Source organism: Oryctolagus cuniculus, chromosome 7, assembly GCF_051225735.1.
Source record: "Oryctolagus cuniculus isolate XC-2025 breed Fujian yellow rabbit chromosome 7, ASM5122573v1, whole genome shotgun sequence".
NCBI classification, from domain to species: domain Eukaryota; kingdom Metazoa; phylum Chordata; class Mammalia; order Lagomorpha; family Leporidae; genus Oryctolagus; species Oryctolagus cuniculus.
In genome coordinates this window covers 122,022,745-122,036,891 of record NC_142873.1, presented here as the reverse complement: position 1 = coordinate 122,036,891, position 14,147 = coordinate 122,022,745, and the positions used below count along the sequence as shown (strand labels likewise).

At 40.9% G+C, this 14,147-nt stretch overlaps 1 protein-coding gene across 20 annotated transcripts in view; it reads left to right on the top strand.

Moving 5' to 3' along the window:
• The first annotated feature begins 2,312 nt into the window (after nucleotides 1-2,312).
• The window catches only part of OSBPL9 (oxysterol binding protein like 9), a 188,901-nt gene continuing 177,066 nt past the window's right edge, over nucleotides 2,313-14,147 (top strand). For all 20 annotated transcript variants that reach the window (XR_016211030.1, XM_070078517.2, XM_008265262.5 and 17 more), the window contains exon 1: nucleotides 2,313-2,442. Coding sequence is in view for 8 of the 20 variants with exons in the window: in XM_070078517.2 (XP_069934618.1) it covers nucleotides 2,332-2,442 (111 nt within the window). In the remaining 12 variants the exon portion in view is untranslated. The remainder of the gene's footprint in view (nucleotides 2,443-14,147) is intronic.

Genomic DNA, 14,147 nt, shown 5'->3' with positions numbered 1-14,147 from the left:
AATAAAAAGATTATAATAGTAAATACATAAACCAGTAATACAGTAATTTATTATTACAATCAAGTATTAAGTACTATACATAATTGTATGTGCTATACTTTCATATGACTGACAGTGCACTAGGTTTACCCTAGCATCACCCCAAAGACCTGATTATGCATTACAATAAAATTACAATGCCTACAATGTCACTAGGCAATAGCAAGTTTTCATCTCTGTCATAATCTTACAGGACCATCATATGTCATGTTGCATGACTCTGCTATGGTACCAGAGTCCACATTCTTTTTTTTTTTTCTTTTTAATATTTATTTAGTTATTTGAAAGGCAGTGTTACAGAGAGACAGAGAGAGAGAACTTCCATTCACTGGTTCACTCCCCAAATGACCACAATGACCACAATGACAAGAGCTGGGGCAATCCAAAACCAGGAGCCAGGGTCTTCTTCCATGTCTCCCACATGGGTGTAGGGGCCCAAGTACTTGAGCCATCTTCCACTGCTTTCCCAGGACATAGTAGAGAGCTGGATCCGAAGTGGAGCAGCCGGGACTCAACCAGAGCCCAGGCATTCATATGGAATTCTGGCACTGTAGGCAGTGGCTTTACCCACTATGCCACAGCACCAGCCCCAGAGTCCACATTCTTAACTACTAAGCTTTGAGCCTCCACTTAACTAGAATCAGGCAAAACTCATTCATTTCTCCTCCACTTAACTACCCACCAACTGGTATCTGAACTCATACTCTCAGCTCCCTTTCTTGTTACTATGGGTGAAGTATCTCTGCTTTTATCAAAGGTCAGCTCTTTTACCTGGGCTTAGGGAGTCTCAGCCCAATGGAGGGCTTCACTGTTGCTAGTCTCTCCTGTTTCCAGGATGTCACCAGTTTTTCCCTCTCCTGGAAATCAGCAAAATAACATTCACTACTTCCTTCAATCAAAAAAAAAAAAAAAAAAAAAAAAAAGACCTCCTCGACCTCGCTTCCACTTTTAGCTAATGCCTCCATTCACCAGCTTGCTTTTTAGCTCTTTCCCCTTGATATTTGCATGATTGGCACTTTCTCATCCTCCACATCTCAGTTTCAGCTTAAATGCCACTTTCTGAGAAGCCTGCACTGACCATTCGCCCTGGCTTTCTATTCTGTTGGGTCGGTCACCTTAGTAAATCCTCTGCAAAGGGTTTATTGGTATTGCATACTTTTCTTGCTTACTTGTTTAATGTTTTTTGCTTTCATCATAGAATGTAAGCTCTTAGATTGCAATGTACCTATCTGGCTTGTTCACTGCTGTATTCCCAGGGGCTTGCACTATGAACGCCTGGCTACTGTAGGTGGCTAATAAATACTGAAACTGCCCTTGCAGGCGGTAAGTGACTTTGTCGCCTGCATTCTCCCCAGCTCACTGTGCCACTCGCATGACCTCCTTGCTGCTCTTCCTTACTGCCGACTCACTCACTCCTCACCCTTGCTATTCCTTCCCCTGGGAAGACTTTTTTCCAGTCTCCCTCTTTCACTTTTTCCTGGTCTTTCTTCAAAAATTACTTTCTCTTGGAGAAACTTTTTTTTCTTTCTCTCTTTCTTTTTCTTCTTCATACAAAGTGTTGAACTCTTTACCTAGAATAGAGTTAATATTCTGTGTATTAAAAAGTTAAATGAAAATAGATCTTAGTAAAAAACAAGACTGGGAACAGGAGAGGGAAGAAGAGGAGTGGGAGTGTGGGTGGGAGGGCGGGTACGGTGGGAAGAATTACTATGCTCCTAAAGCTGTATTTATGAAATGCATGAAGATAAATTAAAAAAAAAAACAACCAACCAACAACAACACAAAAGTTAATTTATTCCGGTTTTCCCAGTTTAGGCATTTAAAATAGCATCCTTAACTCTCTCTTTCTTTGCTTAATTTTTCTCCATAGCACATGCCATTTTTTAGCATATAACTTACTATGCCCTTGCCTGTTACCCATCAAGAAGGCTCCGCTCTACCCCAAAGCCTAGAAGAGTGCTTAGCATACAACAAATATTTGTTAAACGACTGAATTCGTGGGATTAATGCACAAATGAATATCAGATGTGAAGTCTTTTCAGCATTGCTTATAAAATTATTTATGTGTCTGCATTTTCGTATCCCTGGCATATTGTCCTACACACAACAGGCACCAAAAGGCAGGGGTTCGAAGGCGATCGCAGGGGGCGTGGCTCGAGGAATCCACACGGAGAGGCCGCTGCAGACTCCGCCCCTGTCCCGCCCCAGCCCGTGGAGGCCCCGCCCCCCGCATGCTGAAAGCCATATAGGCGAGTGACGTCAGGCCGTTTGTTGTCATTGGCGGCTCCCAAGATGGCGTCCATCGTGGAAGGGCCGCTGAGCAAATGGACTAACGTGATGAAGGGCTGGCAGTACCGTTGGTTCGTGCTGGACTACAACGCTGGACTGCTTTCCTACTACACGGTGAGTCCTCGGGTGAAGCTCCGAGCGCCTCCGGCGCGCGCTCCCTGGATGGAGGCGGGGGCCGGGGTCTCGGATAGCCGGGCTGAGGTGGCTGGGCTGGGGGTGCCGCCGAACGGGTGGGTCCCTCGTCGGGGAGGGCTTTGCGTCCCAGACAGCCAATGAGGGTGAAGGAGATGCGGGCACAACCAGTCAGCAGGCACTGGCTGTCTGATTTATGGGGTGGGGGGTGAGCCGCGTTATTTTGGGGGGTCAGGTGTTAGGCTGTGGTGGGGTCCGGCGCAGTTGTGAATAGAAGGGGCGGTCGTGGTCGTGGCTGAAAGGTTCCGGTCGTGCGGGCTGTTCTGTGTCCTCGCGTTGTCATGGACTTTACACTGTCCCCTCAGGCTCTGTGAACGGCCGCACCCCTTAGCTTCCCTCCCGGGAGTGAAGAGCTCCTGTTTCCTCAGAGCAGTGGCCAGACGAGACTGGCCAGGTCTAAAGGTCATGCTCGACCCACACCAAGGGATCCGAAATCCTTCCTCTCTGTCCAGGTTGAGTGTCTCCTGCAAGGGACACACCCCTGTACCGAGGGGGAGGCGAACGTAACCGACTGCCTAACTTTTGAGAGCCGAGCATGTCCTACACCCGAGTCTCTTGTTAGCCCAGGGAGAGAAAAGGGGCGGTGCGGTGGCCCCTGAAAGTTACATTCTGGGGTGGTCTGGCTTCAGGCTTCATGTCGTTAACACGAGTCAGTGGCCATGGGCAAGTGGCTGAATGACTGCGAATCTTGTCTGACTATCCCCTCTGCCCCCGCTGCATTAGAAATGGAATGTGGGTGGAATTAGAGAGAAATGACTTCCAAAGGTACTTCTTTGAATGGTGTGTAGTTAATAATAGTCAATGAGAGGGAGAAAGCCACTTAAAAGAACAAAATAGAATGTCTTGAGAGCTTTAGGAGATAATAAAAGGCAAAGGAAAAACGTGATTATGGAAGAAGGGTTAATGTTGATGAAATGAGAACACATACTTATTCGCTCATTTAAAAAACATTGAGCTCCTGCCATGTGCGTTTCCATGCCAGCAGGAATCAACAGGAATGAAGATACTCACTGTTCTCTGTTCTTGAGTTTTTATTCCATTCTAGTGATCTCTTCCTTTTACTCTCAGTAACTCTGCAAGGTCGGTGTTCATTATCCCTATTTAATATTCCCATTTCACAGTTTCGGAGTCTGAGGCTGCAGGCTTTTAAATAATTTGCTCAAAATCACATAGCAGGAGTAAATAGTGGAATCAGGACGCTGAATTCTTGGCTTTCTTTTTCCACTAAACTTCACTTCCACTAGGCAGAGGAGGAAAGTGCAAGCTCTGAATTACAAAAGGCAAAGCTTGCAAAAGGAACAGTATTAATTTTGCTGTCCTTCAACCATCCACTTCCTTTCTCTACATAATTTTTAAAGGGAAAAAGTCCAAACATTAGTGAATCTTTTTTTTTTTTTTTTGACAGGCAGAGTGGACACTGAGAGAGAGAGAGAGAGAGAGACAGAGAGAAAGGTCTTCCTTTGCCGTTGGTTCACCCTCCAATGGCCGCCGCGGCCGGCACGCTGCGGCTGGCGCACTGCGCTGATCCGATGGCAGGAGCCAGGTGCTTCTCCTGGTCTCCCATGGGGTGCAGGGCCCAAGCACTTGGGCCATCCTTGACTGCACTCCCTGGCCACAGCAGAGAGCTGGCCTGGAAGAGGGGCAACCGGGACAGAATCTGGCGCCCCGACCGGGACTAGAACTTGGGGTGCCGGCGCCGCTAGGCGGAGGAGTAGCCTAGTGAGCCGCGGCGCTGGCCTAACATTAATGAATCTTAAACACATTGTTCAAGATTATCTTTAGGTAGGCATGAAAGAGACAACTGAACATTATGTTCCAAAAAGCCTGGCATTATGAAATCCCATGATTCAGAGAAATGAAGAGTAATAATGGGTTTCAGATGATGTGATAATCAGAAAATCCTATGGAATCTATTCAAGGTAGAGTAATCTCAGTGAGTGGCACCATGGAATTAAGTGACTCTGCAAATGCAAAATTTGTGTGGGTCTCAATCGAGGGTCACTAGAGGCCCTAATCTGGGGTTCTTGGGAGCTTCTGGCCCAGACAGAATTTTCCTTTTTCCTGTTCTTACTTTAGTGTATCCTTTTTCTGCCTCCTTACGTTTTTAGTTTTTGAATACTTGGACAAATATCTCCTGCCTTACTGGCTACATACAGATTTTTAATACCCTTCTTTTTTTTCTTCTTTAATACTTAAACTCCTTTCTGATCTTCAGCATTATGATTTGGAGATCACTAATGGCTGTTTAGAAGTCCCCCACCCCCACCCCTCCGCCGATACTTTCGTGTTAAACTGTTTTCTTGCAGAGAAACAACAGAGAAATTCTGTACTGTTTTGTGAAAATAAAGTGATACCCAATCCCAAATTATAGGAAGTTTAGTAAATGGGGGTGGGGGTGGGGAGGCTGGGTATCCTCTTCAAGGGAAAATAGAAGACACATTGAATGCTGGTAATGAACTCTGTATACTTGAACATCTTTAGTACATCAGGATTCTGAAGGATTGGAGAATATATATTGATGATTTGAATGTGGCTGATAGCTTGGAACTACATATATGAAGAATTAGTTGTTCAGTCGCTTAAGCAGGGCAGTAAATAGCAAGTCATTTTATTCTTTGTGTCTAAAATGATGTGGGCTAAAGGCTGGCTCTGTGATTATAGGTCTTTTTGAGGGTAGCCATGAAAACCCAGATTGGCCTTGCTTTAGAGTTGGCCTATACTGAGAATTGATGTTGAGATAATCTCAAAATTGGATTAAGCTTGCTGGGATTACTGTAAACTGGATAGATTCACCCAAACTTCACCTCAGCTTGGATCTTCACCAAACTTGACCTCTGGGAATAGAATGATTGTTGTACTGTATTCTTTTGTTTCATAATTTTCTTTTATTTTCATAATCTATGAATCTTTAGTTTTTGAAAAAGAGTTTCTGATGACCACTTTGAGGAAAGTAGATTAGGCTCAATCGCTTAATTATTAGAAATGTAATATACTGTAATTCACTTAGCAAGCATTTATTAGGGCCTACTTTGTAATAGGCATTACATTGTTTATGCTAGGAGTACAACCCTGAAAGAGAGCATATTCCTCCATGTAGAAACTTGTGATGCAGCAGGGAAGACACTGAAACTTAATATTTTAAAAATATCACAAATCCCACAATAGAAATAAGAATAGAGTGCTGTGGGAACACTACCTGGAAAATGGCAGAAAGATATTTGAGCTGAGGCTTACAGGGTAAAGGTAGAAGAGAAGAAGGGCATTTCAGGCCGTGTGAAAGGACATGCACTAATTACCTGTGTGTCAGGGGTACTGAGAGTTTCTGAGCAGCTCTAGTATAAAGGTGTATGTGGGAGATAATAGGAGATTGAGTCCAGAAGATATTTGGAGTCATAAATCAGGCCTGGGGATAGATTTTTTTTTTAAAAGATTCATTTATTTATCTGAAAGACAGAGAGGGGGAGAGGCAGAGAGACAGAGAGATCCATTGATCTTCCATCTGCTGGTTCACTCCCCAAATGGCCATAATGGCCAGGGCTGGGCCAGGCCAAAGCCAGGAACTTTATCTGGGTCTCCCATTTGAGTGCCAGGACCCAAGCTCTTGGGCCATCTTTTGCCACTCTCCTAGGTACATTAGCAGGTAGCAGGATTAGAAGTGGAGCAGTTGAGAATTGAACTGGCATCCATATGGGATGCTGGCACTGCAGACTTTCGCTTAACCCACTGTGCCACAGTGCCAGCCCCCTGGGGATAAAGATCTATTGGATTACTGCACAGAATTTCTTAGTTGACTTTTTAAAAATTAGATGAGATGTCTAGGAAGGGCTAAGGCTATAAATTTGGGAACATTATGTGAGCAACCAACAGTGCATGTGAAACATGATCATCAAGGAAGATGAGGAAGGATGGAAAAATAGGGATGTATAGATACAGACGAGGTTAGAAGATTAGAAGGGGTTAGTGGAGTTTGTGCCCTTTGTTAATTTATCCACTTTTTAAAAGATTTATTTATTTATTTGGATGAGTTACAGAGAAAGAGGGAGAGACTGAGAGAGAATTAAAGAGAAAGAGAGAGAGAGATATCTTCCATCTGCTGGTTAACTCCTAAATGGCCAGGGCTGAAGCCAGGAGTTTCATCTAGGTTTCCCACATGGGTGCAGGGGTCCAAACACTTGGGCCATCTTTTACTGCTTTTCCTGGGCCATTAGCAGGGAGCTGATTTGGAAGAGGAGCACCTGGTATATGAACCAGTGCCCATATGGGATGCCGGCATTGCAGGCACTGGCTTTACTGCTTCTCCCCAATGCCAGCCCCTAGCCAGTATTTATTGAGTGCCTACCATGTGCAAGGCATTTAGCTAGGAATTGAAGTTAAAATGGCAAATAAGATGAAAGTCATCCATGCTGTCCTGATACCTAGCATCTGCTGAGGGGGTGGGGTATAGCAAGTAGGAGCTGTGATGGGGAAAGCACTGGGTTTTTAGGAGGGTAGGGGCTCATGGGTGATTTACGGGACACAGTCTTGGAGGATTAGGAAAGGTTTTCTACAAGAAACAGATTTGCTGTGTGACCTGAGTGGGTATAGAGTAGCATGGGAGCAGAGGGGCAGGTGCTTGAGACAAAGGGAAAAGGTATTTTTTGTTTATTTGTTTTGTTTTCAGGAAACAGGAGTAAGCAGCTTATCAGTCCTGGAGCTTTAGACTGTGAAAGAGGTGGTAGTGAAAGATGAGCTGGAGAACTGAGCAGGGAGCAGAAAATGAAAGGCTTTTTGGCAAACCTTGATAAGAAAGAATTTGAACTTTATATCCCTAAGGGCAGTGATGAGCTGTTTCAGGATTGTTGGCATTTTTTATCATGGAGATGTTTATAAAAGTAAAGAGGGTAGAAAAATGAATTCCTCTAATTCAGCTTGTATAACTATCAACATATGGCCAGTCTTATTTTATTATACTCTCATTTTCATTTTTTTCTCCTCCACTGGATTATCTTAAAGTAGGTACTGTATTACTATAGTTCATTTGTGCATATTTCATACGTATCACTAAAAGCTAAGAGCCCTTTCTTTAAAAGATGTTATCAAAATACCATTATTACAGCTAAATATTAATAATAATTTAATAATACCAAATACCCAGGCTATTCCGTTTCTTTGATTTTCTCAAACATTTCTTGCCATTTGGTTTGTCAGTATTCCAGACAAGATCTACAGATAAAATTTTTGAGTCCCTATTAATCTATAGATCTCCCATTCTGTCCCTCTTTGTTTTTTTGTTTGAAAACCAGGTCATTTACTCTGTAGAATTTTCTACATTCTGAATTTTGTTAGAGACATTCTTTTGGTATGTCTTTTTGGCATGTTTAAACATGGGAATGGAAAGCAAGGTTTATGTTAAAAATGAGGGTATAGTTGGGATTTAAGGAGTGCACTAAAGATTTAGAACAATGGCTTGGGAGCTAGCTAGAAGTTAAAAGGTAAACAGATTGTATGAGGAACTAGTTGAAATTACAAAATATAATTTGTTTAGTCATCACCAGTAAGTTTGTAACCTTCCTTCTTGATTTGAATTGTTGTTTCCTTTTTTTTTAATGACATTTTGAAGAGAAGATTAGTGAATTAGTTACCTGGGCCATTCAAGAGGGAGATACCATATGTTCTTTGCTGTTACACAGTGACTGGAAGAGACTCATAATGACTTTGCATTTTAAAACCACTGCTAGTCAAAACACATTTAGATGTTATTTGGCAGTGCTTAGCAATATCTAGAAGAAAAAAAAACTTACTCTCTAATTTTTAGATTTTAGGTTTTTAAAGAGCTTGTGTATTTTTTTTCTTGTACCTATGTAAAAGAGATATCTCAGATTCTCCCACCATTCTTATCAAATATTTAAATGTTAATTTATACTTTCCCAAGTAAACTATTCTTAATTGTATCAGATGTGATTTTCATTAAGCTTGTGTTTGGGTATCTCTTATTTGAAGTGCTTGGACTAGAAGTGTTTCAGATTTTGGATTTTTTCAGATTTTGTAGTATGTACATTATGTAATGAAGCATTTTGGAGATGGGACTCAAGTCTAAGTACAAAATTTATTTTTATTCATATATATTATATATACATAGCCTGAGCATAGTTTATACAATATTTCTTTCTTTTTTTTTTTAGAGATTTATTTATTTGAGAGAGAGAGAGAGAAAGATAGAGAGAGAGAATCTTCCATCAGCTGGTTTACTCCCCAAATGGCTGCAACAGCCAGGGCTGGGCCAGGCCAAAGCCAGGTGCCAGGAGCTTCTTCCAGGCCTCCCTCAAGGATGCAGGGGCCCAAGAACTTGGACTATACTGCTTTCCCAGGCCATTAGCAGAGAGCTGGATCAGAAGTGGAGCAGCAGGGACTAGAACTAGCACCCAGATGGGATGCTGGCACTGTAGGCAGAGGCTTAACTTTCTATGCCACAGCGCTGGTCCTTACAATATTTGTAATGCACCTGTATTTTTACCACAACCCATCTCATGAGGTCAGGTGTAGAATTTTCTTTTCTTCTGGTGTCATACTGGCACTGAAAAATTTTCAGTTTGGGAATATTTCAGATTTCAGAATTTTGGATTAGGAATGCTAAACTTGTAGTTCAAGTCTAATAAAGTAGACTTTAAGTTGTAAAAGGAACAAAGAAAATGTGTATTTAACTTTAAAGGCCTTGAAAAGAAAACAAAGCAGCTCTCCTAAGATGGTAAGTGGTATTGGGGGAGGAAGTGCGTAGAAATTTACTATCTTTTTGCTTTACTTGCATACTCTAGTCAGTGTTAATTTTTCCCTTTTCAAAACTCTTGAGCCTTTCTCATAATATTCTTTTGGGCATTTAATCATTTTATATCTGTTATAATTATAACTAACCATATCTGTAGTACATTCTTTATCTGTACTGCAAGTTTGTAAACCCCTTGATGCCTGTGTGTTCTGAACATTGGAATCTTCAAGCCCTACAGTGTAGCACTTTATTCTGTAGGGAGTGGTACGTCCAGGGTCCTTCAAAGTAGGGTTAGTGGTGAGATGCAGAAGCGTGATTGGAATTTTTGTTCACACAACCTTGTAAGTTTTGCAGAATATACTAATAGCAAAGTTTGTTTTTGTGGTTTCTGTAAAACCTGATTAAGTCTATATTATCAGTAGTGGCTTTTGTTTAACCATCCAGAGTCAGATAGAACTGTGTGGATTGGACCAGCTTTGTGGGGTAGTGGGTTAAGCCACTGCCTGCTATGCCGATGCTGGCAGCCTATATGGATGCTGATTCCTGTCCCAGCTGCTCCACTTCCAATCCAGCTCTCTGCAAATGTACCTAGGAAAACAGCAGGAGATGGCCCAAGTACTTGGGCCCTTGCTACCAATATGGGAGACCCCAGCTTTTGCAGCTGTTTGAGAAGTGAGCCAGTAGATGGAAGATCTCTCATTCTTGCACTCACTTTTTGTAATTCTGCCTTCCAAATAAATAAATAAATAAATCTTAAAACAAAACTGTATAGGGTCTTATCTTCTGTGTTATACCAGATAGGCAGGCAGTTGTTGCTTCTCTTGCAAGCAGTTTTGTTGATGGTAATAATTTGCAGAAAGATAGAAAGTAGAATTGTCCTTATATAAGCCACTCCCTTGTGAAGCAGTTGTGATGGTGTTAGATTTTCAAAGTTAGATAATTCCAACCAAAGCACAAGGGATTTCAATTAAGGATTGAATTCATTTTACTGTTTATATAGAAGAACAAATATCTGGCCTAATTGTTTTTCTTCTCACTTATTTTATTGTAAAGGATTATCTTCTTAGACTACTTTGGACTTTCTTTTAAAAAGGAAATTTACTTATTTTGCAGACATTAAGTTTACATGGTAGGTGGAATCATACAAATGGAATCATGCAAGGAAAGTGTTTTGAGGTATTCATATTTTTTTCCTATTCACATGAAAATGTTGATTGTTATTATTTATTTCTGTTTCCTAGAATTTTGTTCATGTTAAGCCGCTGTGCCAAGATTGTCCACTTCTCTGATTTCTTGTATTTTAGCAGCCTTATTGTGGTGCCCCTGGGTGAATGTTTATTTTGTTGCTCTGGTAGTTATCTCTAAACTCTCTCAACTCTCCTCTTTTCCATCTCACTAGTAAGAGCTTTTCACTAGTAAGAGCTTTCCAACATTGACAGAGGCAGTCCATTTGGTAAGAATGCTCTCAATTCTTATATCCCCACATATTTTATTATACTTACTCTCCTCTTTGTTTTGCCTGTAACCTTTCTCATCACAGTGGAAGAGGTCATCCTGTGCTTTGGATTCTGTTTACTCATATATTTTTCAAGGAACTCAGTCTATAGATTTTTTTTTTTTGCTTTATCTCCTCTCTCATCTCTCATGTGCTTTCAACTTCTTCTCCACTATGGACTTTTGTTTAACAATATTGTAATTATGCACTGGGCGTTACAGTGCAACAGTTAAGATGCTGCTCATTCAGATCATGTGCATCCTCTGTTGGACCATCTGGAGTGCTCGGGTTCAAGTCTTGGTTTTAGATCCAGTTTCTTGCTAATGTAGGTCCTGGGAGACTGCAGGTGATGGCTCAGGGGGTGGGTCTCTGCCACCCACGTGGGAGACTCAAATGGAGTTCCTGGCTCCCTGGCTTTGGCTATGCCCTGTTGTTGCAGGAATTTGGGGAGTGAACCAACAATGGAAGATCTTTCTTTCTCTGTCGCTTTACCTTTCAAATAAAATAAGTAAATAAGAAAACTTTTTGAACAAAGCTCTATTTTTAAAAAATGTATTATTATTAAGTAATACAATAAGCATCTTAGTTGTAATAATTTATTCAGAATTTCTTAGGTTGCCTGTTGCTTTCCATTCATATATATAATCTTTTACGTGTCGTATGAACATCTTTTAATTCCACTTTCTGTGAACTTTTGGTAGTATTCTTGTATCTAGGAGTGGATTTGCTAAGTCATATGTTACCTTTTTGATTAACAATTTTTAAATCTTTTTAAAATATCTTGTCTTTTTTTTTTTTTTTTTTTTTCATTTTATTTCAATGGTGGGGGGGCAGAGAGACAGATGGTGATCCTGTGCTTTACTCCCTGAAGGCCTACATCAGCTGGGGTTGGGCCAGGCCAAAGCCAGAAGCCCAAAACTCACTCTGGGTTTTTCATGTGGGTGGCAGGAACCCCAAATACTTTAACCATAATCTGCTGCCTACCAGTGTGCATTGGCTGGATTGGAAGCAGAGTAGCTGGGACTTTACCCAGGCACTACCATATGGGATGCTGGCATTCCAAGCAATGACTTAACTGCGGTGACAAACACCTGCCCCAATTTAACATTTTGAGGAAAAGCTACACTGTCTTCCAAAGTGGTTGTACTGTTTTACATTTCCAACAGCAGTATAGGGTTTCTAGTTTCTTTGTATCCATGCCAACATTTGTTATTATCTGTCATTTTGATTATAGCCATCCTGGTGGGAAGTGATATCTTTTTGTGATTTTAACCACATGGTTATTGATGTTAAATATTATTTTGTGTGCTTACTGGCCATTTGCATATTGGCATATATCTTTCTTTGGAGAAATGTTCATTCGTAGCCATTGACCAATTTTAAATTGTTGAGTTATAAAAGGTATCTTCTAGATGCAAGTCCTATATTAGATGCATGATTTGCAAGCATTTTCTCCCCTTCTGTGGGTTGTCTTTTCTTGGTGGTTTTCTTTGAACCACAAAACTATTTAATTTTAGAGTGGGCATTGATTAAGACAGACACTGCTAGGGATGGCTGTATCCCAAATAAGAGTGCCTGAGTTTGAGTCTTGGCTTTGCTTCCAATTCTGGCATCCTCCTAATGCATACTCTGGGAGGCAGCAAGTGATGGCTTAAGAGGTTGAGTTTTTGCTATGCAGATTAAATTCCCTGCTCCCGGCTTTGGGCTGGCCCCAAAGTCTTTAAGCTATGGTGTACATTTGGGAAGTTAACTAGCAGATGGGATATCTCTGTCTTGTCTCTCTGTTTTTCAATTATATAAAATCAATAAATAAAATTTAAAAATAGATTTAATTTTGATGCTGTCCAATTTATTATTTTGTTGCTTGTGCTTTTGGTGTCATGTCTAAGAAATCATTGCTTAATCAAAAGTCACAAAATTTTATACCCATGCTTTATTCTGTAGTTATAGTTGTAGTGCTAATGTTCAGGTCTTTGATTCTTTTTTTTTACTATGTGATGTAAGGATCCAACTTTATTATTTTGTATGTGGATTATCCAGTTATCTAATACCATTTGTTGAGAAGACATTCTTTCTCCATTGAATTGTCTTGGCATCCTAGTCCATTTTGTTGTTGTTGTTGTTGCTATAACAAAATAGCTGAGGCTGGGTAAATTATAAAGAAACAAAGTTTATTTAGCTCACAGTTCCAGAACTCAGAGTGCATGATACTGGCATCTGTGAAGCTTCTGCTGAGGGCCTCATGGTGGTTGGTATCATATGGCATGAGCATGGGTAACAGTGGCAAATGGCACCTGTGGAAGAGACTGAACATGTGGGGTGGCTTCACTTTATAACAACCCGTATTTTATTGTAACCAACCTACATCTCAACACAGGCATTAATTCCTTCCCAGGTTGGTGCTCCCAAAACCTAATTACCTCCCACTTAAAAGTCTTTCACCTCTCATGTTCTTACATTGGGGATCAAGCTTCCAGCACTGAACCTTTGGGGGAAAAAGCCATATCCCAAACCACAGCAGTATCCTTGTTGAAAAATCTATTGACCATAATGTGATGGTTTATTTTTGGACTCTTAAATCAGTTTTATTGGTATGTCTATCTTTATGCCAGTACTATACTGTCTCAATTAGTGAAATTACTATCACTTTGTAGTACATTTTGAAATCAGGAAATATGAATGCTTCAACTTGTTCTCTTTAAAGATTGTTTTAGTATTCTGGGTTCTTTGAATTTCTATGAGTTTTTAAAAAAATCTTTAATTTATTTGAAAGACAGGGAAGAAAGGAAGGAAAGAGAGAAAGAGAGACAGAAAGAAAGTGAGTGGGGAAAGGAAGAGAGAGAGCAAGTTTCCTTACACAGATTTACTCCCCAAATGCCTATAACAGCCAGGGCTAGGCCATGTCAAAGCCAGAAATCCAGAACTCAATCTACTTCTTCCATATGGGTGGCAGAGACCCAGATACTTGAGCCATCACCTGCTGTATCCTACTATGTGCATCAGCAGGCCACTAGAATTATGAGCAGAGCCAGGACTTGAACCCAGACCCAGACACTGTAATACATGATTTGCATGTCCAAAGCAACATCTTAACTGCTGTGCCAAATGCCTGCCATCTCATGTAAATTTTACCTGCTGACTTTTTTTTCTTTTAAAGATTTATTTATTTATTTGAAAGGCAGAGTTACAGAGAGGGGGAGGCAGAGAGAGAAAGAGAAAGAGAAAGAGAAAGAGAAAGAGAGAGAGAGAGAGAGAGAGAGAGAGAGAGAGAGTCTTCCATTAAATCAACACGATCATATCCCTCCTAACTGAAAAATATCTCTCTAATTCTGTCTCTGAAAACACCATCCTAACCCCTTGTCCTCAAAATAGATTAGCCTATTAAGAGAG